Below are 21,264 nucleotides of genomic sequence, written 5' to 3' on the forward strand. Positions count from 1 at the left end.
TTCTGGCTGTGCCGGGTGGAGATTGTAACAGAACATGCCCAAGATGTTCAAATGTTCAGAAATGACCAGCATGGTCAAATAATAATAATCACAGTAGTTGTCGAGGGTGCAACAAGTCAGCACCTCAGGAGTAAATGTCAGTTGGCTTTTAATAGCCAATCATTAAGAGTATCTCTACCGCTTCTGCTATATCTAGAGAGTTGAAAACAGCAGGTCTGGGACAGGTAGCACGTCCGGTGAACAGGTCAGGGTTCCATAGCCGCAGGCAGAACAGTTGAAACTGGAGCAGCAGCACGGCAGGTGGACTGGGGACAGCAAGGAGTCATCATGCCAGGTAGTCCTGAGGCATGGTCCTAGTGGGGTCAAAGGTCAAACATAAGGTAAGGGACAGGGGGATAGGTAGTCAGTTGTACAACGGAATGCATACAACTGAAATGTGTCTTCCGCATTTAATCCAACCCCTCTGAATCAGAGGAAGTCCTCTCTTTCAGGGTTTGTGGAGTCTTGGAAGTCCCATACATTAATTTTGTTTTTGTAGTGGCAAATTACATAAATGAATGTGTGAATGTTATTTTACATTTTTGACATGCAATTTGAATTATTTAATTCAATTCCTGTACTGAATTGAGAAGGAATTGACTGCATCCTTGCTCCCGTCTTTGTCTCTAGTGTTTCCAAAACACAAAGACATTCAGAAATCCACTTGTGGTCTGGCAGTTTCTATTGTAACGTCGATTCATTAAAATCAAACAAAAGGCTTTGGGGCAAAGCCACGGACAAAGCTGAAACAATGGATCGTCCAAATTAGTAGGAGAATACTCTGAACACACTGTAAGCCTGGGGACACATTTTATTATGCTGCTGCGTCCTCTTGTTTGCCTCACTTTATGACGGTCCATTACTGAGAGCCACGGCATGTTGATGCTAATTAGCATCTCCTTTCCTTGAATGAAGCACCTCGGACTCTGTTTCTGATAACTTTCAGAGCCCTGGCTGCCATCTCAATCACGGTTGGAAAACTTCCAAAGGGCCAGAGAGCAGTCCCTCAACTCGTCTGTAATCAATTGGTATTTAGTCTGAGTGCACTTGGGCCCTGGTATTGAGATGAGAGGAATTCAGAATTAATCAATTACACTACAGTAGCAGTGTCTGTGCAGTGCAGTGCCACGCAGGGGGCTGCTCTTTCAGGGCTTCAATGTATTTCATCACAGAAATCTCATTATGGTGTTTTCCTGAGGTCTTAGGTTTGCATCACAAAATTAGCAATTAAAGAATTTGAGCGTTTCATTCATTAAAAGCCCAGTGCAGTCAAAAACGTGTGTGTGTTATAGATATATATATATCCACACTATGAGGTTGGAATAATACTGTGAAAATTATAATGACTTTTAAGTGAAAGAGCTGTTTGAAAAGACCGCCTGAAATCAGCCTGTTTGGCGGGATGGAGTTTTGGCCTGCCTGGTGACACCACCTCTCTGCCAATAACAGCTAACTTGCTCTTTATTAAGAAGCTATTCTTGTTTCTTTTTTACAATTTTAGTTGAAAATATTCACAATAAAATGTACTTAATTGTTACCCAGAAATTATTTGATACTGAGATAAATACATCTGCATTGGATCTTTAATGATTTTCAGAGTTGTAACTTGCATAGTCTCAGCCATTAACATCAGTTAGAGGCTACTGCGCCTAACATGACCATCTAAGAATAACGAAGAACACTGAAGTCGGAGACTTGCTTGAAGAGTGTCAACTACCAACAATGGTAAATCAGTCCCATCTCAAAAAATACACTCGCTGACAGACTGGCACCTCGTCACACTCTTCCCTCCAAACGAGTGTGTGAGGATGTCTTGACGTTTTTAATCAAAGGTGTGTATAGGAGTCTTATCCGAGGTACTGTTCACACAGCAAATGCATTTCACTTCCACAGGAAATAGGGATGGAGGGGTGGCACATGTACGGATGGCCACCACATTGCAACCCGGTGCCATTTCCAAGGCGACACACTGTCTGGATAGCGCTGCGCATCAGTTCAGCCATGAAACAAGTAGGACTGGAGGTTGTGTGTTTCAATCTGGGTCAAATCTATGTTCTCTTTATCGCTGGCATTGGGTGATGAAATCGAAGGGACACTTAAAAAGATGGAATTTGTCTGCCTCGGCTGCAGGAAGGTCATTGGGAGCAGAGCCTAAAGGGTGCGCCTTTTGTGTTGTCGCCAGAGCTGCAGGAGATACCAGTGCCTCACACTCACTACTTCTCCTCCATTATCACACCATAGCTCTAGAGTATGATGTAACATGGGGATATTCATCAATATCGAATCAGCCAGAGTCCCATTTGATATGATAATCTCATTAAGTGACACCACAGAAGAGGAAGAGTCATTGAGGGATGTATGTGTTTTGTGTGTGCCAAGCCACTTGTGTTTGATGCAAGGGTATGTGGATGCCTTTGATGGAAGTGTGTGCGTATATGTGTGTGTATTCAGTGCAAGCATGTGTGTGTGTTTTTTATTTTTACAAGCCCCGTCTGGCATCTGGCTGTGGCTAGGGTATAAACAACCCTTTAGGCTTGTGGAGTTAGGAAACAATTCCTGTCTTGTCTGTCTCATCTCTTTAGCAGACCATCGGAGAATGGTGTCAACAGAAGGACAGCAACTCATAGTGTTTGACTGACACCCCATTGAGTGAATACTATTCAGTTAAAATGCCAATTCCAATCAATCTGCTGTAAAATGAGTGAATCATTTAAATTCACGGCAACCAATCAACCACAGAGATGATTCTGTGTATACCATGCATACGCTGTATATCAATGCACTTCATACACCAGATCCATTTGTGCTACAGCCAGCTCCTATGATCATAATCAAGCCATGTTTGACATGACAAGGTGTAACCGGTGTGAAATGGCTAGCTAGTTAGCGGGGTGCGTGCAAATAGCGTTTCAAATTGGCGACGTCACTTGCTCTGAGACCTTGAAGTGGTTGTTTCCCTTGCCCTGCAAGGGACGGCTTTTGTGGAGCGATGGGTAACGATGCTTCATGGGAGGCAGTTGTTGATGTGTGCAGAGGGTGCCTGGTTTGAGCCCAGGTAGGGGCGAGGAGAGGGACGGAAGCAAAACTGTTACATTGGTGCTGTGACCCGAATCACTGGTTGCTGCGGAAAAGGAGGGTGAGTGTAACCGGTGTGAAATGGCTAGCTAGTTAGCGGGGTGGGCGCTAATAGCATTTCAATCAGTAACGTCACTCGCTCTGAGACTTCGAAGCACCATTACCCATCACTCCACAAAAGCAGTCCCTTGCAGAGCAAAGGAAACAACCAGTTCAATGTCTCAGAGCGAGTGGCGTCACGGATTGAAACGCTGTTAGCGCGCACCCTGCTAACTAGCTAGCCATTTCACACTGGTTACAAAGACATAACAATGGCCATAGGAATTGACAAGACAGCACAGATCCAAGCATACTATAAATATTTAACTACACACAATTATCTAAGAGGTAGTGTTTCTCTGCATGGTCAACTGATGTGAAGTGGAGGCACAATAACACAACCCTCTGAGGCACCTCCATTACTGGAATGGATGTGTGTAGGCTTCCCCAGTAACACCCCCTGAAGATGCCATTAATAAGTTATTTGCGTCTGAAAATGAGCAATAATAGTGCGGGCTTGCGCCTATTTGTCAAACGACTGATTAGTTATTTCCAAGCTGTCTTGGCGGGGCATTTTCCAAATGTAGGTTTTGGTTTCCTTGAGTATAAGTAAAGTAAAATGGATACTGGTGTTTGTGTTGATAAATGTATTTTTCCCTTTTGGTCGTATGAGTGTATACCTACACACACGCGCAAGCGTGTACACACACACACACACACACACACACACACTGCCACCCCCTACACAGATGCAAGCATTTGCTCGCACGTGCACAAAATACTCTGCCACCCCACATGCAAGCTTGCCATCAGTGTCGTGTCAATGTGACGTTCTACTTGCTACACAGAGCGTGTTGTTTTCAGAGTGGAGGAGCAGAAGGGAAAAGCGTCCGTATTCTATTTTTCCCCAGTGTACCATATTCATTGATTATGCGTAAATGCAATAGCTTTAGTCCAGTTTTTCGCAAGTACTCATTAACTTGTTGCTAGTGGTTGTACTAAATGATCCTCTAATTGCACAAGATTCTTTTGTATACAATGTGAAAATAATCTATGTAGCTAGATAGCTAGAGTTTCTTCTCACTACTATTTCCTTGGCTTCATAAATCTTAGTATGTGGATGCGAGCACAACATGGACAATATAGCAGCTTTCATTGATTTCAAAGGAATCATTCGCTCAGTGGCTGACGGCAACGCCAGATACCCGATGGCTATAGTGTAGCAGGGCCATAATGATGACAAACCAACAATTACTGATATGCCAGAACATGCTACAGAAGCCTGACACCAGCGTTGTCTAGATTTACAGTTTGAATCACAAGGATGTTTCCAACACACAACCTGTAATATAGCTGTGCTCTGGATTGATGTCAGCAGTCTGGATATTCCATGTCTATTGATATGACTGCCAAGGTAAGTTCAGATGGAATATCATATTTTTTACCTCCCCTGACTTCCGTGAATAAGATGAAAAGGATTACTAAGTTCACAGTTACTAATAGTTTTAATCTTTTCATTATCTTCTGTGGTCGGTGCTGCTTTGAACCTCTCGACTGCCTCACACACACAAAAAAGGTATAAATGTGCGCACATGCGTGTACGCAGGCTTCCACATACACAAATTCATGATTACACATGCAATATACTGCCTTCCCCAGCAGACACACAATATCCCAGCAGACACACAATATATAACCCCCCCCCCCCCCCCACACACACACACACACACACACTACTGCCTGGATAGAATAAACAATGAAATGCACATTTCCTTAAACAGGAAAAAATGTAACCATGGTGTGTGATCTCAATTCAATAACAATTTAAGGGAGATGGAGGGATACCAATTCCCTACAACCTCATCAGCATCACCATGTAGAGTGAATCCTGATTTATTTTACTGGTAGAAAATGCTTGTAAAGAATCATGAGACGTGTTGAATAATAACGTTTATAGATCATCATAATTAATAAATACCGTTAGTGATTTAAAAAGTAGGCATGATCAGCATCAGTTGCCTACCTATCCACGGCAATTGCAGTCATCGAATAGATGCTTGCGAACACGGAGGTGACGGGGAAAAAGTTTTGAAACCTGCAATAAGCCTCTCCGAAGTACCAGTCTCCGTGGGCAGCGTATATGAAATTAATTAAAGTGTTGAAGGCGGCCATAGATGCGTCCGAAAATGCTAAGTTCAAAAGGAAATAGTTGGTGACTGTCCGCATTCGTTTGTGGGCGAGAATTATCCATATGACAATGAGGTTTCCGAACACAGCCACCGCCAAAACGGAGCTATAGGCGACCGACCACAGGGCAATGCGCCAAGGCGGCTGAACAAACTGATTCGTAAAGTTCCCCGTAGTTATGTTCGATCCATTGAGTGCCACAGCTGCCATTCTGACTTCTATGTTCACTTCCTACTGTGGAACAAGTCTTTTTTTCTGTCTGTGTCCTTGAAATGTTTGGAGAAACAGAGTAGATAGCCGCACCACTGCGCGCAACTCACCTCTCCGCAAAACGCCAGTATAAATATTCTCAACTTTGAATAAAACGACCGGTCAACTTCGACTACACCGCAGTCGACTGACCACATCCCATTTAGATTTTTTCTTTTGAATGCACGCCACTATTTCGGTAAAGATGGCAAGATGCGAAGTATAGTTCCCATTCGCATCCTGTTGAATGTGAGCGCGATGGCACGGCGGAGCCCCCAAGCCTCTGCAGTATAAACTGTGCGCGCACATAATGACGTACCCCAGTTTCAGCTGGCACAAATAGGCTAGAAAGCTCGATTGATTCTGGCACTGCTGGTTTTAAACTCGGTGAAGGACAAATAGGTCAGATCAGGCGTCTGCCTACGCTCAGTGAACCTAAAAAAACACAATCCCGAGTGACAACATGTTTGGGAATCACTCCACAATCATTAAAATATCAGACAGCAAATCCATATTGTTTTATCTTCTTACTACATTTGATTAATTCTGTCAAACAACTAGGTCTTCGATTTGTTACTGATATTTTTGCAAATATTTACTTTGGAGAGATATATGGATGTTTAACCGTTCTAATCTAAGTGCAAACAGTAGCCTGTTATATACCATAAATGTTTCCACCATGGCATGCATCTCCTGTTAGGTTGATGCAGCTTCAGGCCCAGAGTATATATTACAAAAAAATAAACTTCAACAAAATCACTTGACACCTAAATGCATATTAAGGTCCAAACATTTAAGTCACCCTCGCCATTGTTGGGGGCCGGTCCAAATGATAAACCAAGCGGTCGGTTTTGCGAGTGTACCATTATGTTTACCTGAGTACCTGAAACTCCCCATAATTCAATTCGCGACGATTGTACATCCGCAAAGAAAAGTCCGCGAAAACTTCAAAACAACATCAATGGAGAAGTCAACACACAAGTGTAAGTAAAAACGAATGCAAATCATTCCGAAATTGTGCTACTAATGCACAAACACCTCTCGTAAAAGTAAATATGTTTTTGTTTGGTTATCTTTTTGAAATTGTAGAAATAAAACATTTTCTTTCTTCAGAAGTTCCAGCTAGGCAGCCTAACTTTAGTTAGCTAATTCATTTGCTAGTTATCATACAGTAGGCGTATATTAATAATTATATATTTAATATAAGTAGACATGCACTCACAATTGACTCTGGCGCATATAAAGCCACCGCTGGCAGAAAACACAATCATCGCAGGATGAAGGAGTGATGAGTTTCCGGCCAAGGGTGGTACATTTAAAAAACAATTACTTCTTCCCTCTTCTTTTATTTTTATTTTTAATTAACAACAAATCAATACAGAAAGTACATGAGGGAACACAAGTATATATAGATTATATACAATGGACAATCGAGCTAGGGGGTACAATATCACATTACAATTACACAAGGACCTTAGGGGACATACATACACTTATAATTCTAACAGCTTTTTTGTGAGTAGAGTATTTAATTGTCTTAAAATACAGTTCAAATTATGTTTGTTAGGTAAGAAAATGTGTTTTTTTGTTTGTAAATTTACATTTGTGTATATGAAATTTGGCCAAAAGAATAATGAAATTAATTACATAAAAATGTTTCAGCTTATTTATATCCTATGTAAAGAATCCAAGCAGTACATCTCTCCACAATAGTGCAAAATCTTTATAAATGTGTTCAATTAGAAATCTACTGATGTCTTGCCACAGTTTTCTTACATGAATACAATGTCAAAAAAGATGCAACACTGTTTCTGGGTGGTCATTACAAAAGGAGCAATTTGAGTTGATGTTTTCCTTAAACTTCTTCATATAGTGGTTGGCAGGATAATATTTATGAATAATTTTAAAGGAAACTTCCTTAATTTTGATAACAAGTAGGAATGTTTGTGGCAACATCCAAACTTTTTTCCAACAGATATTATCAATAAATCCATTCCCATAAGGCATGACTTACAACATCCTGCTGAAACAAGGTTCGTATCGCTCTGTTGTTGAATGGACAAAAAGAGAAACACATCTTTCCTACTGATGAGTCAACAGGGTCAATAGAAGGTAGGCTCTGAGGGTCAGGTATTGACATGTTCCTGAATAACAGCCAACACAATGGTTTGAAAAAGGTATGAATAGAATTATTAAAATAATGGAAATAATCGGGGAGATTATATTATATTTATTTATATGATAATCAAGGCAATGATTAGGGCTGCGATTTTAAGTTTTGAAATGTGTTACTCAGGCCTGAATTCCGGGTAGTTTTGAATATTATGGACTCACAAAGTCTCATGTAGAGTATCTGGTAAAGTGCTACCAATAATTTTTTACCATTGGAACAGAGGATTTTTGGTTGTCAGCATTCGTAACCTCACTCCCCAGCTTGAAATGACTCCACCTGTGCTATGGAATTGTTCATTTTTTGGTGGCGCAGCTGGCTAGTGGTTAAGACGTTGTGAAGTGGGCAGTCACATGTGTTTGCAAGACAGAGGATGCGAAATCAAGGACAAGTGCAGGCATCCCCAAACTATAACCAGCATGTTGGTATCTGTTTTTTTTTTCTTTGTATTTTTTACCCCTTTTTCGGCGGGGTTGTGTTTCGGAGGACGCATGGCTCTCAACCTTCACCTCTCCCGAGTCCGTACGGGAGTGGCAGCGATGGGACAAGACCATAACTACCAATTGGGGATGAGTAGTTATGGTCTTGTCCCATCGCTGCCACTCCCGTACGGACTCTGGAGAGGTGAAGGTTGAGAGCCATGCGTCCTCCGAAACACAACCCCGCCGAGCCACACTGCTTCTTGACACACTGCTCGCTTAACCCTGAAGCTAGCCGCACCAATGTGTCAGAGGAAACACGGTACAGCTGGCAAGCGAAAGACAGCGTGCATGCGCCCAGCCGCCACATAGAGTTGCTAGAGCACGATGGGACGTCCTTGTCCCAGCCGGCCAAACCCTCACCTAATACGGACGAAGCTGGACCAATTGTGCGCCACCTCATGGGTCTCCTGGTCGCAGTCAGCTGTGACACAGGCCAGGATTGAACCCGGATCTGTAGTAACGCCTCTTGCACTGCGATGGTGTACCTTAGACCGCTGCGCCACTCGGGAGGCCTTGTCCAGGTCATGAGGTAGTAAAGCATCCCCAAACCATCACACTACCACCACCATGCTTGACTGTTGTTACTGTGGAATGCAGTGTTTGGTTTTCGCCAGGCATAATGGGACCCATGATGTCCCAAAAGTTATACTTTTTACTCATCTGTCCATAGAACATTTTTTTTTGTAAAACTTGAGTCAACTTTTTGGACAAAATTGGTCCCATTATGCCTGGCTAAAACCAAACAGTGATTTCCACAGTAAGAACCTCATACCAACAGTCAAGCATGGTGGTGGTAGTGTGATGGTTTGGGGATGCTTTACTACCTCATGATCTGGACAACTTTCCTTAATAGAAAGAACCAGGAAATCTACTCCGTATCAGAGAATCCAACAGGAGAATTTCAGGCCACCTGTCTGTGAGCTGAAGCGCAGCTGGGTCATGCAGCAAGACAATGACTCAAAACAATCAATCAAGTCTTCATGAAAATGGTTAAAAACCAACTATTTGAACCAGTTATTAAGTATAAGCGGGCAAATACCTGGCCAAGAGAGTCAACGTGTAGTCCATAAAGGACCAGGTGGCATGGAAGAAGCCATGCTGTACTTGCATATAGCAGGGACAATACAATAATCTGATAAGAATCTGTTATTTTTTCTACAGTCTGAACAGCCAAAAAGCACATGGAATCAGATATTTCAAGCCACATTTCAAACCACCTTAGTAGGTGGTTTTAAATCAGATACAAATCTAATTCCTGGCCATGTGACTTGTCTGAACAGTCAAATCTGAATTATTTGCTCTCAAGTGGTTTTTGGCATATCTTGTTTCCTATTTACTCTGTTGACAGTTTTGACAAGAACATATGGTAGCTAAACTAGCTTGTTAATTGTTTACAAACAAATAAGTGAATGTGCTAGAAAGCGAAACAGCTATCTAGATAGCTAGGTGACTGCTGTGGCTAGTCAAAAATGACTTTTTAGCAAAAGTTGGATCATCTTAGCCTTTGAGGCTTTATTAAAAGTGTTTTTACACTAGGATTTTGAACATACAAAGCTACTGGGAAACGTCCATGGCAGGCATTGTTGTCACCTAACTTCTGTATGATAGGAAGCATGAGTACCACCACCAATCAGCCTACAGCACTGCACACACCCGTTGTTACTATGACAACTAGTCTAGCCATGTCAACAAATGGCTGCTGTCTGAACACACAAGTCCGATTTGGTCACTTGTAATTTGCTGTTTGGACAGTCAGTATTCCAAAATGGTTTTGAAAAACAAAACTGATTTGAGCATTAAGGTCTGCAGTGTGAACAAGGCCTGGTCTTGAGATGCCATCAAAACTACAGGTCTTGCACCCCACTACAAAGATCAGATTTTCAGTTCACTTCCCAAATGCTACGGTCATGTTATATTCATTCAATACATTTAAGACCGATGCCAATCCCAAGGCCATATTGTGCAGCGGTGTGTTAACTATGGTTTTCTCACAGATATTCCTCAATGGATATTGGATACATGGTGTTAAATACTGTATTAGCTCAAAGATAATTGCCAATAGTGTGGTACTTCTCTAGACCCAACACCCTCTCAAAACCAAATCATATCCATACTGTAGGAGAACGCAATTTGGTCTCCTTTGGGAAATCACCTTGTATATACCATTTTATCCTATCCACACTCTAGAGAAGCCATGATTCACTCACCATGGTTTAAATCGATTCTGGTCTACAGGGGCATTTCTCTATTAACAACACAAAGGCTACTGTTCCTTTCCACAAGCAATGTGTGAATGAAACATTGTTAGCTAACTAACCAACACACAAAATGATTTAAAGGGTTTGGGTCCTTTGCATCAAGGCAGGATTATATGGATGAAAAAAAAAAGTTGTTTAGTGTGATGAGAATAAAGGGCCGAAAAATAGGCTAGAACAGAGCCAACTAATGACCTCTTTCTATATTGTGTGTACTGTATGTGGGCATGTATACTGTATAGCCCAGTTGTAGGACTACATACAGTATCTATGATAGCCTTGGCCTTATTAAAGAGGTAGTCAAGCATAAGGGTTGTGTTCATCAGGCATCAAACAGAAGAAAGCGGACTGAAATAGGGAGGGACTACCTGGACTAAGAAATTGTTTTTGTTCTTAAAAGGTTTTACTACGGTATGCATTACTGAACACTACCCTTTTTCCAGTGGAGGCATATGGGTCTTCCAGGAACCACATACACTCAATCTAAGGGTGGCCTCCAAATGAACTCTTTTTCAAGGGATCATATGAATGTTAATGTTGAGCCTGAAAGGGAAAAAGACAAAGGTCTGCATAATGCATGCGTCAACTTTACAGAGATCAGAGCAGGTCAGGTCTTAATGCAGCATTGAGCTTAAAAATAATGAAGTATAACGACACAGGCATCCAATCCATGCAGATAAGGTTGAAGCGTTGTTTAAATGTCTTTTCTTGTTAACAAAAATATAATTTGGACACAAAAGAAAAGACAGATGAAGTATTAGCCTGGTCTGAGATAACAACTCTTCCTTCAAAATACAGTTAATACAAATGACAAGCTACTGTAATCCACATGGGTATGGCACCTCAGAGAACTATATGAACCGCACTTGGCCCCAACTGAAACCTGCCACTGATCGTAAGACTCCCTTCTAGGCTGCTTGTCATTTTGTGCTGCTGTGGTTATTACTGTGTCTCAAATGACCCCAAAACGATACATTTGTGGAATGAAATGAGTGTCCCTGTGTGGGCTCCTTCGCCTGTCTGTTTCATTATCTCACCTTTAGCCTAGACTAGCCTACTTCTCATTATGTGACATTGTGGTTAGTTATTAGGCTTATTGTGGCTCAGTTAGGAAGCTAAAATGCTACATTGGTGAGTGGAAATTGTGTATGCTCCCTTTAGAGTCCGTCTCCTGTCTGTATCATTACAGGGTATGAGATATTTCTTGGCAAGAGCTAATATCTGTTTGGCGCTGCTATCACCAGTCTGATTGATGAAGAGGGACTCTGTTGGTGGAGTCTCACTTGGAGCTGCCGAGAAATCAGGGATGACTGTCCAAATAGGCTGTTAAATGGAATAGGCGTTCTTTCTCTCATAGTCGATGCTCAGCTGCACTCACGTAGGCTAACGTTATCTATACTGAACAAAATTATGAATGCAACATGCAACAATTTCATAGATTTTACTGAGTTACAGTTCATCAAATCAGTCAATTTAAATACATTAATTAGGCCCTAATCTATGGATTTCACAGATACCTTAAAAAAAATGTAGGTCATCAGGAAACCAGTCAGTATCTGGTGTGACCACTATTTCCCTCATGCATCTCGTTCACATAGAGTTGATCAGCCTGTTGATTGTGGCCTGCGGAATGTTGTCCCACTCATCTTCAATGGCTATGTGAAGATGCTGGATATTGGCAGGAACTGGAACATGCTGTTGTACACTTCGATCCAGAGCATCCCAAATATGAGTGACATGTCCGATGAGTATGCAGACCATGGAAGAACTGGGCCATTTTTAGCTTCCAGGAATTGTGTACAGATCCTTGCAACATGCATTATCATGCTGAAACATGAGATGATGGCGGTGGATGAATGGCATGACTTAGGCCTCAGGATCTCGTCACGGTTACTTTGTGCATTCAAATGACCATAGATAAAATGCAATTGTGTTTGTTGTCCGCAGCTTATGCCTGCTCATACCATAACAACACCGCCACCATGGGGCACAACGTTGACATCACGTACTGCCAAATTCTCTAAAACGACATTGGAGGCAGCTTATGGTAGGGAAATTAACATTCAATTCTCTGGCAACAGCTCTGGTGGACATTCCCACAGTCAGCATGCACGCTTTCTCAAAGCTTGAAACTCTGGCGTTATGTTTTGTGACAAAACTTCACATTTTAGAGTGACCTTTTATTGTCCCCAGGACAAGGTGCACCTGTGTAATGATCATGCTGTTTAAAATTATTCAGCTTCTTGATATGCCACACCTGTCAGGTGGATGGGTTATCTTGGCAAAGGAGAAATCTCACTAAAATGTAAACAAATCAGTGCACAACATTTTTCAGAAATAAACTTTTTGTGTGTATGGATCAATTTTGGTATCTTTTATTTCAGCTCATGAAACATGGGACCAACACCTTACATGTTGAGTTTATATTTTTGTTTAGTGTAGATCTGAAAGTAAGAACCTGGCTATCAGTTTTGTCGCCATTAGTTTTATGGTCCCATGGCGTGGACCCCCTGGGTCGACCCCCTGGCAGTGCAGCAGAGTTGCGATACCATCACTGATGAATTGCGTTTTATTTCAGTGGTGGTGGGAGAGGTAATCACTCTTTCTTGTTGTTTTCTTTCATAGTCTTTGTCCTAAAGTTGCCTGTAACACACTCAGTGTTGAAAATTTAATCTAATGACAAAAGCAATGTACACACCTGCCCACATCTGCACAGACAACATACACACACACCGAAATAAAACACACACACACACATTTGGCCTACCGCCAGGCTAGAATAAACAATCAAATGTTTCCTTAAACAGGAAAGAATGCAGCCAGGGTGTCACCATGTAAAGCAATGTACTTGTACATGTTTTTTGCTGGGGAATTTTTTTTTGTGTAAACATTCATGTGAAGTGCAAAATAATAAACATATACAGACACGTGCATACACCAGTCTTTTGACTTTCTTCATTACTATGTGCACTTTAATAAGACAATTAATTGAACCAAAGGGCTTTCTCTGGTTTCTATGAATAATGACAAGGCAATTGAGGTAGAATATAGGTTAATTAATGAGATTCATATTTTGTCTTCCCATGAGATGCGAGACATCACCTAATGCCCTGTGTCACGTCTGTCGTCATGGGTAATTGTTTTTAGTATTCCTCCTCTCTTCTCTCCCACCTATCAGTTCTTGCCTCTAAACACATTAAAGTTATTGGCCAAATACAGCATGACAGTAGAAGGGAGGGGAGCTGAACACAGTTACACTAAACATGGAAGCATTACCAGGAAGCAGTATCATAAGGTAGAGGTCATTATACTATGTGATTTAAAGTAACGCTCTGTTATATCTTGGCTAGAAAAATTGGAGGCTATTTGAGCAGCATATACAGTGCCTTCTGTATTCAGACCCCTTGGCTTTTTCCACATTTGGTTACATTACAGCCTTATTCTAAAATGGATTAAATAAAATCCTCAGCAATATACACAAAATACCCAATTTTTGAAATGTTACCAAATGTATTTAAAAAATAAACAGAAATTCCTTATTTACATAAGAATTCAGACCCTTTGCTATGAGCCTCGAAATTGAACTCATGGGCATTCTGTTTCCATTGATCATCCTTGAGATGTTTCTACAACTTGATTGAATTCCACCTGTGGTGAATTAAATTGATTGGACTATCAGAACTCAGGATAAGACCCAGATGCAGACAGCTAGAATCACAGATGTTTATTGACCCAAACAGGGGGCAGGCAAAAGACAGGTCAAGGGCAGAGTCAGAAAGGTACAGAACGGCAGGTAGGCTCGGGGTCAGGGCAGGCAGAATAATCAGAACTGTGGAAACTAGGAAACAGAAACTTGAGAACTGGAAGATGGGAAAGAACGCTGATAAGACCTGACAAGACAAGACAAACTGGCAACAGACAAACAGAGAACACAGGTATAAATGCAGATGGGATACTGGGGAAGATGGATAACACCTGGAGGGGGGTGGAGACAAGCACAAAGACACGTGAAACCGATCAGAGTGTGACATGGACATGATTTGGAAAGGCACACACCTGTCTATATTAGGTCCCACAGTTGACAGTGCATGGCAAAGCAAAAACCATGCCATGAGGTCGAAGGAATTGTCCATAGAGCTCCGAGACAGGATTGTGTTGAGGCACAGATCTGGGGAAGGGTACAAAACATTTCTGCAGCATTGAAGGTCTCCAAGAACACAGTGGCCTCCATCATTCTTAAATGGAAGAAGTTTGGTACCACCAAGGCTCTTCCTAGAGCTGTTTGCCCAGCCAAACTGAGCAATTGGGGGAGAAGGGCCTTGGTCAGGAAGGTGACCAAGAACCCGATGGTCACTCTGACAGAGTTCTAGAGTTCCTCTGTGGAGATGGGAGAAACTTCCAGAACGGTAACCATCTCTGCAACACTCCACCAACCAGGCCTTTATGGTAGAGTGGCCAGATGGAAGCAACTCCTCAGTAAAAGCCACATGACAGCCCATGACAGTTTACCAAGAGGCACCTAAAGACTCTCAGACCATGAGACACAAGATTCTCTGGTCTGATGAAACCAACTCTTTGGCCTAAATGCCAAGTGTCACGTCTGGAGGAAACCTGGCACCATCCCTACGGTGAAGCATGGTGGTGGTAGCATTATGCTGTTTGGATGTTTTTCAGTGGCAGGGACTAGGAGACTAGTCAGGATCGAGGCAAAGATGACCGGAGCAAAGTACAGTTAGATCTTTGATGAAAACTTGCTCCAGAGCACTCAGGACCTCAGACTGGGGCGAAGGTTCACCTTCCAACAGGACAACGACCCTAAGCACACAGCCAAGACAACGCAGGAGTTGCTTCAGGACAAGTCTCTGAATGTCCTTGAGTGGCCCAGCCAAAGCCTGAACTTGAACCCGATCAAACATCTCTGGAGAGACCTGAAAATAGCTGCGTAGCAACGCGCCCCATCCAACCTGACAGAGCTTGAGAGGATCTGCAGAGAAGAATGGGAGAAACTCCCCAAATACAGGTGTGCCAAGCTTGTAGCGTCACACCCAAGAAGACTTCATGCTGCCAAAGGCACTTCAATAAAGTACTGAGTAAAGGGTCTGAATGCTTATGTAAATGTGATATCTGTTTTTTATTTGTAATAAATAAGCCAAACATTTTATGGGGTATTTTGTGTAGATTGATGAGGTGGAAAAAAATATTTAATCAATTTTAGAATAAGGCTGTCACGTAACAAAATGTGGATAAAGTCAAGGGGTCTGAATACTTTCCGAAGGCACTGTATATTAAATGCAATAACATCAGCCCAGTTCTCAATTATAAGAGGAAACCATTGGGAGGGGTTGAGATTAAAATCAGATTGAAAATAGCATTTTTGTGTAATTCCACACTGATAGAAAGAGGAAAGCGTTGTGAGACACTGATACAATTAGTGTACATGGTTGAAATTGGAGCAGTTTAGAGTGGATATTCAGGCTGCATTCTGAAATATTGAACATAATAGGCTACTGATGTAAGCTCCTGTCTTTAACTAACATACTACCAACATATTTTACAAACATGGAATACCAAGAAGAAAATACTGGAAAAGCAACAATAATAGCAAAATTATCAACTTAATTCTTATCAAAACATCATTAGACATGTAAATAATGTCATCTAAAATAAACATTTATCAAGTGTTATTTTAGCAAAATTCTGTCAAACAAAACTTCACCATGCTCAAAGGGATATTCAATGTGGGTTTTTCTTTATTTTTTTAACCCACCTACCAATAGGTGACCTTCATTGAGAGGCACTGGAAAAGCTCCCTGGTCTTTGTGGTTGAATCTGTGTTTGAAATTCACTGCTAGACTGCTGGATCTTACAATTATCTGTATGTGTGGGGTACAGAGATGAGGTAGTCATTCAAAAATCATGTTAAACACTATTTCACACTGAGTGAGTCCATACAACTTATGTCACTTGTTAAGCACATTTTTGCTCCTGAACTTTAGGCTTGCCATAAGATCTTGAATACTTATTTATTCAAGACATTTCAGCTTTACATTTTTTATCAATTTGCTAAAATGTAGCAACAAAAAAAATCTAATTTGACATTATGGGATATTGTGTGTAGGCAGGGCTGACAAATGTAAATGTAATCCATTTTAAATTCGGGTTGTAACACAACAAAAAGTGGAAATATTCAAGGGGTGTGAATACTTTCTGAAGGCAGTGTAAATGAGGCTATCAACTGAGCCAGAAATGTATAGGGGTCCCCACAGGCTCATTGGTGACCATGAAGTTTGCCAAAGGCTTAAAAGGACAGTTCATCACAAAATCAAAGTTAAGATGTAGGTTAGTTCAGATCCTTGTCTTAAGGTTAGTGTTTTTAGAGCTCAAAGTCAGTCTTATGTTGCCCTCATTCCAGGCCATTGTGTAGATCCAGCTATACCCATCAATCCAAAATAATGAAGATGAGCACCATATCTTTATCTATGTCTGTATGACGTGTTGTTCTCGCTTCATGTAGTGTTCTTGTCTCTCTCTGTCACTCACTCCCTGATGAGGAACAGGGCCACTTTGAGATAGACAGTCAGAGCGGAGACATACAAAGCTATTCACCCAGAACGCCAAGAAATAATACACCCTGAGAGTGGTTGCCACCGACAATGGAGCTGTCCCCCTAGAGGAGACAGCCGCCATTCACCTCTAGGTAACCTGACGTCTTTTGCATAATGGGATTGATATTGGCCCAGTTCTCACTGAGTACTACTATGACATGCCCATACATGTTTGTCATTTACCTTTACCAGTTGCTCTTATCCAGGGTATCATGCAATTAAGATACATAATCTCATGATGTGTAATAGAGACAACTGATGATTACTGTAGATGGTTTGGAATTCTAGTGTAATTACAATAATTAGTAGTATTTCTAACATGATTTGCACTACTTAAGTCTGCATTGGCAATTAGAAATGTAATGGTTTGAATTGAAGTTGAATTCAACCCATGTTCAGGCTGTAGAGAAACAGCACGGTGGCACCCACCCCCAAAGTGTCCGAGCCTTCTCCGTGAGGGAGGACACCAAACCCGGCACTGTCTCGGCTCCGTCCACCTCTCCCCATCCCTAACAACCAATGGCAGGCTGCGTTACTCCATCGCCGAGGACAACGGGGTCCTTCAATTTGGCCTGGACAGCTCGTCCGGCGACCTGTACCTCAACCAGCCGCTGGACTATGAGTCTACCTCATGCTTTTTTCTGGTTGTACATGGTGAGGACGCCACGGGACCCGGGACAAACGTAACGACCACGTACCCTGGTACCCCTGCAAGGTGGTCACGTTGGGGTTTCTGGAGGACGTAGAAGTTGGAACGTGTGTGTCCACCTTCATCGCCAAAGACGGCGACGGGAGCCTGGCCAACAGCGGCCTGCGTTACTCATTGACCTTTGACCCTGAGCTGGGCAGGTCAGGAGGGTCATCGTTGTTGTCCTCAACATCATTTGCTTTCCGTATCCACCCGCTCCCCACCTGCTTCCTTATCCACCCGGCACCTTCACCACGACCGCTCCCCTGGACCGCGAGAGGACTGTGAGCAAGGGCGGCTGACCACAATTTTGCGACTGTGGCTGCTCAGGTGTTCCTGCTGGACGTGAATGACAACTGTCCGGCCTTTGTCTCCCAGGACACGGCCCTCATAATGGATGACACGGAGATGGGGAGCCTGGTGCATCGTGTGGTGGGCGTGGATGATGACATGGGTGAAAGCCGCCAGGTCACCTGTTGGCTTTTCTCTGGGAACAAGGAAGGGTTCTTTACTTTGGAGGAGAAAACAGGCATGCTCTTGGTAGTATTTTAATGAATGACGAAAATATGATTCTGGAAAATATATGAGGAATCATTTACCTCAATACAGTCTTTCCATAGTTTAATTCCAAGCAAAATACAAAGGCCACCAAAGCATAGCATCCAGGTAGCCTGATGAATCACACTAAATTCCTCCGCTGCTCTGTCGTTCGCTACGTACTTTAGTCTGAGACTGCCATCAATTAAGTTGTTTGTGGTGACAAGGGGTGTTGTACAAAAAGTCCTCAGCGATTGGATTGTCTCTAACCGATTTAAAGTATCAAAGCCAATGATGAGTTTTCTTTGCTTTACCCACATGTGTTCTGGCCCAACCAACCCAAATGGTGTCTGGACCAATCAGATGGCCCTGTAAGTGTTTGCATTCGGTGAAGGGTCTTGGAGGTACTCCGATAAATAAAACTAAAGTCTTTGGGCGTGGCAGAGTGTTTGGCCGGAGCAAGGAGTCTGGGTAGCTAGTAGAGGTCGACCGATTAATCAGAATGGCCGATTAATTAGGGCCGATTTCAAGTTTTCATAACAATCGGAAATCTGTATTTTTCGGTAATCGTTGCACTTCACACTTCACTTTCGTGCATTTTGCCAGCAGCTCTTCGCAAGCACAGTGCTGTTTATGACTTCAAGCCAATCAGCCTAATGGCTGGTGTAACCGATGTGAAATAACTAGCTAGTTAGCGGGGTGCGCGCTAATAGCGTTTCAAACATCACTCACTCTGAGACTTGGAGTAGTTATTCCCCTTGCTCTGCAAGGGCCGCGGCTTTTGTGGAGCGATGGGTAACGCTGCTTCGAGTGTGGCTGTTGTCGATGTGTTCCTGGTTCGAGCCCAGGTAGGGGCGAGGAGGGGGACGGAAGCTATACTCTTACACTGGTAATACTATAGTGCCTATAAGAACATCCAATAGTCAAAGGTATATGAAATACAAATGGTATAGAGAGAAATAGTCCTATAATTCCTATAATAACTACAACCTAAAACTTCTTACCTGGGAATATTGAAGTCTCTTGTTAAAAGGAACCACCAACTTTCATATGTTTTCATGTTCTGAGCAACATGGCACAACTGCAACATGGCACATATTGCACTTTTACTTCTCCAACACTTTGTTTTTGCATTATTTAAACCAAATTGAACACGTTTCATTATTTATTTGAGGCTAAATTTATTTTTATTGATGTATTATATTAAGTTAAGACCATCCAGGTCTCAGACCAGGGGTCCCCTCTTTCTTCTACCCAGACCCTGAGGCTGTAGGTGGGGGACGTGAACGACCAGCCTCCCTTGTTCCAGCAGGATGTCTACACAGCCAGCGTTGCCGAGAACAGAGAGCCTGGGGAGAGCGTGGCCACTGTGTCCTCCACAGACAAGGACTCCGGTACGTACCACTCTGGACACGGTTCTTTTTTCAAATTGTTTTATTGTTCAGTTCGGGTGCAGAAAAACATAAAGTCGTAGTTTTCTCTCCATTTGCAGTGCTTCAACTATTTGTTGAAGATATTGTTCTGCGCCGCAGCGCTAGCTTGCACCTCATCTCGAAGTAAGCCTTGTCCGAGCCAAAATGGTCCATAGGGAAAGAGCCTCTCCTGTTTCTGTAGCATAAGGCAGTTTGTAAAAGTACACTCCCTGAAGATCACAGGGTCTTACCCCCTTATCCCCAAGCCATCTCCTTACCCACAATACATCTCCTTAATGCGGAGTGCCAAGCAGAGATGCATCAGGTCTCATTTAGAGTTTTTATGAATCGACCGGTGATCAAACCCCTAACCGCAGGGCGATCAGGACAAAGAGAACCATGGGCAGAATACTAGATAACCTAGAGCCCACATCACTCATTGTAGACAAACCCATCCACAGTTTAGATGTACACAGTGGTCACAATACAGTAGATCAGTCTGTTCTCTAGGTGGCAGCATCAGCATATGAATTATTATTTTGAGGTAGCCTATCTGTCCCGTGATATAGTGGTCAGCAAACACTGTTCGTTATCTCTTCTAACCCAATATCCTGACCATAAAATTGCATTTAGTAAAATAACCAAGTTGGCTATGGTTTGGATTGTGGTTTGGGACACTTTTTTTATACTTACATTTGATCCGTATGTTGCTCTCTCAAACTGTTCACTGTCCAATGGTAGAATATTAAGGGAAATCATTTTTTATAAGAAATATCTATAGTTTATGGAAACATTTTGGGATTCCTGTGTCTTTTCTGCTATCGCAAAAAGTATTTTGAAAGTGCAACTATTGGGTAACCTTGTGTCCTGAAAAGCCACACACACAGGTCTATCATTCCCCCCATTTTTCCTTTTGCCCCCCCCCCCCCCCCTTCCTATCCATATGTGGTTCATGTCAATCACCAGTATTTCACACTGATGGGGTGCACCATTAACCGACAATCCAGCTCAATCTGTGAGTTTTCAGTAGAGCCCTAGAGACCTGACAGGTCAAGAATTTCGACTTCTCCATTTGTCCCATATGGCACTCTATTCTCTACATAGTGCACTACTTTTGACCAGAGCCCTATGGGCCCATGGGACCCTATTCCCTACATATAGATCCATTGGGCTCTGGTCAAAAGTAGTGCAGTATATAGGGAACATGGTGCTATTTGGTACGCAGCCTTTGGGTTTGATTGAAAGGGAGGCAGCTCCGCTGATCTTCTCTTATACTGTTTGTTTTCTCTACGCAGGCTAGTTCAAGCACACATTACACTCACGCCCCAAATGAATCGTGTTCGCACAATCACACGTTGGCCCTGTTTATTGTAACACTTTGCCCCACCGTAGCCCACCGGCACCCAAATCAAGTTTCTTAATTTCTCACCCAAATATTGAAAGTTGAGGAAGAAGGTGGCGCGAGGGAGGGGGTGGTGTTTTAAACACCAAGGAGGTGTGTGTGTGAGTGTATGTCTGTCTCAGCG

The 21,264-nt window shown here is 42.5% G+C and overlaps 1 protein-coding gene across 1 annotated transcript in view; it reads right to left on the bottom strand.

Moving 5' to 3' along the window:
• Positions 1 to 5,918, bottom strand: part of LOC110497511 (neuromedin-K receptor) — a 38,430-nt gene extending 32,512 nt beyond the window's left edge. Inside the window, exon 1 of the mRNA XM_021573648.2 lies at positions 5,177 to 5,918. Within this exon, the coding sequence (XP_021429323.2) occupies positions 5,177 to 5,550 (374 nt within the window). The 5' untranslated portion in view covers positions 5,551 to 5,918. The remainder of the gene's footprint in view (positions 1 to 5,176) is intronic.
• Between the last annotated feature and the right edge of the window lie 15,346 nt (positions 5,919 to 21,264).

This window comes from Oncorhynchus mykiss, chromosome 19 (genome assembly GCF_013265735.2).
Source record: "Oncorhynchus mykiss isolate Arlee chromosome 19, USDA_OmykA_1.1, whole genome shotgun sequence".
In the NCBI taxonomy this organism is placed as follows: Eukaryota; Metazoa; Chordata; class Actinopteri; order Salmoniformes; family Salmonidae; genus Oncorhynchus; species Oncorhynchus mykiss.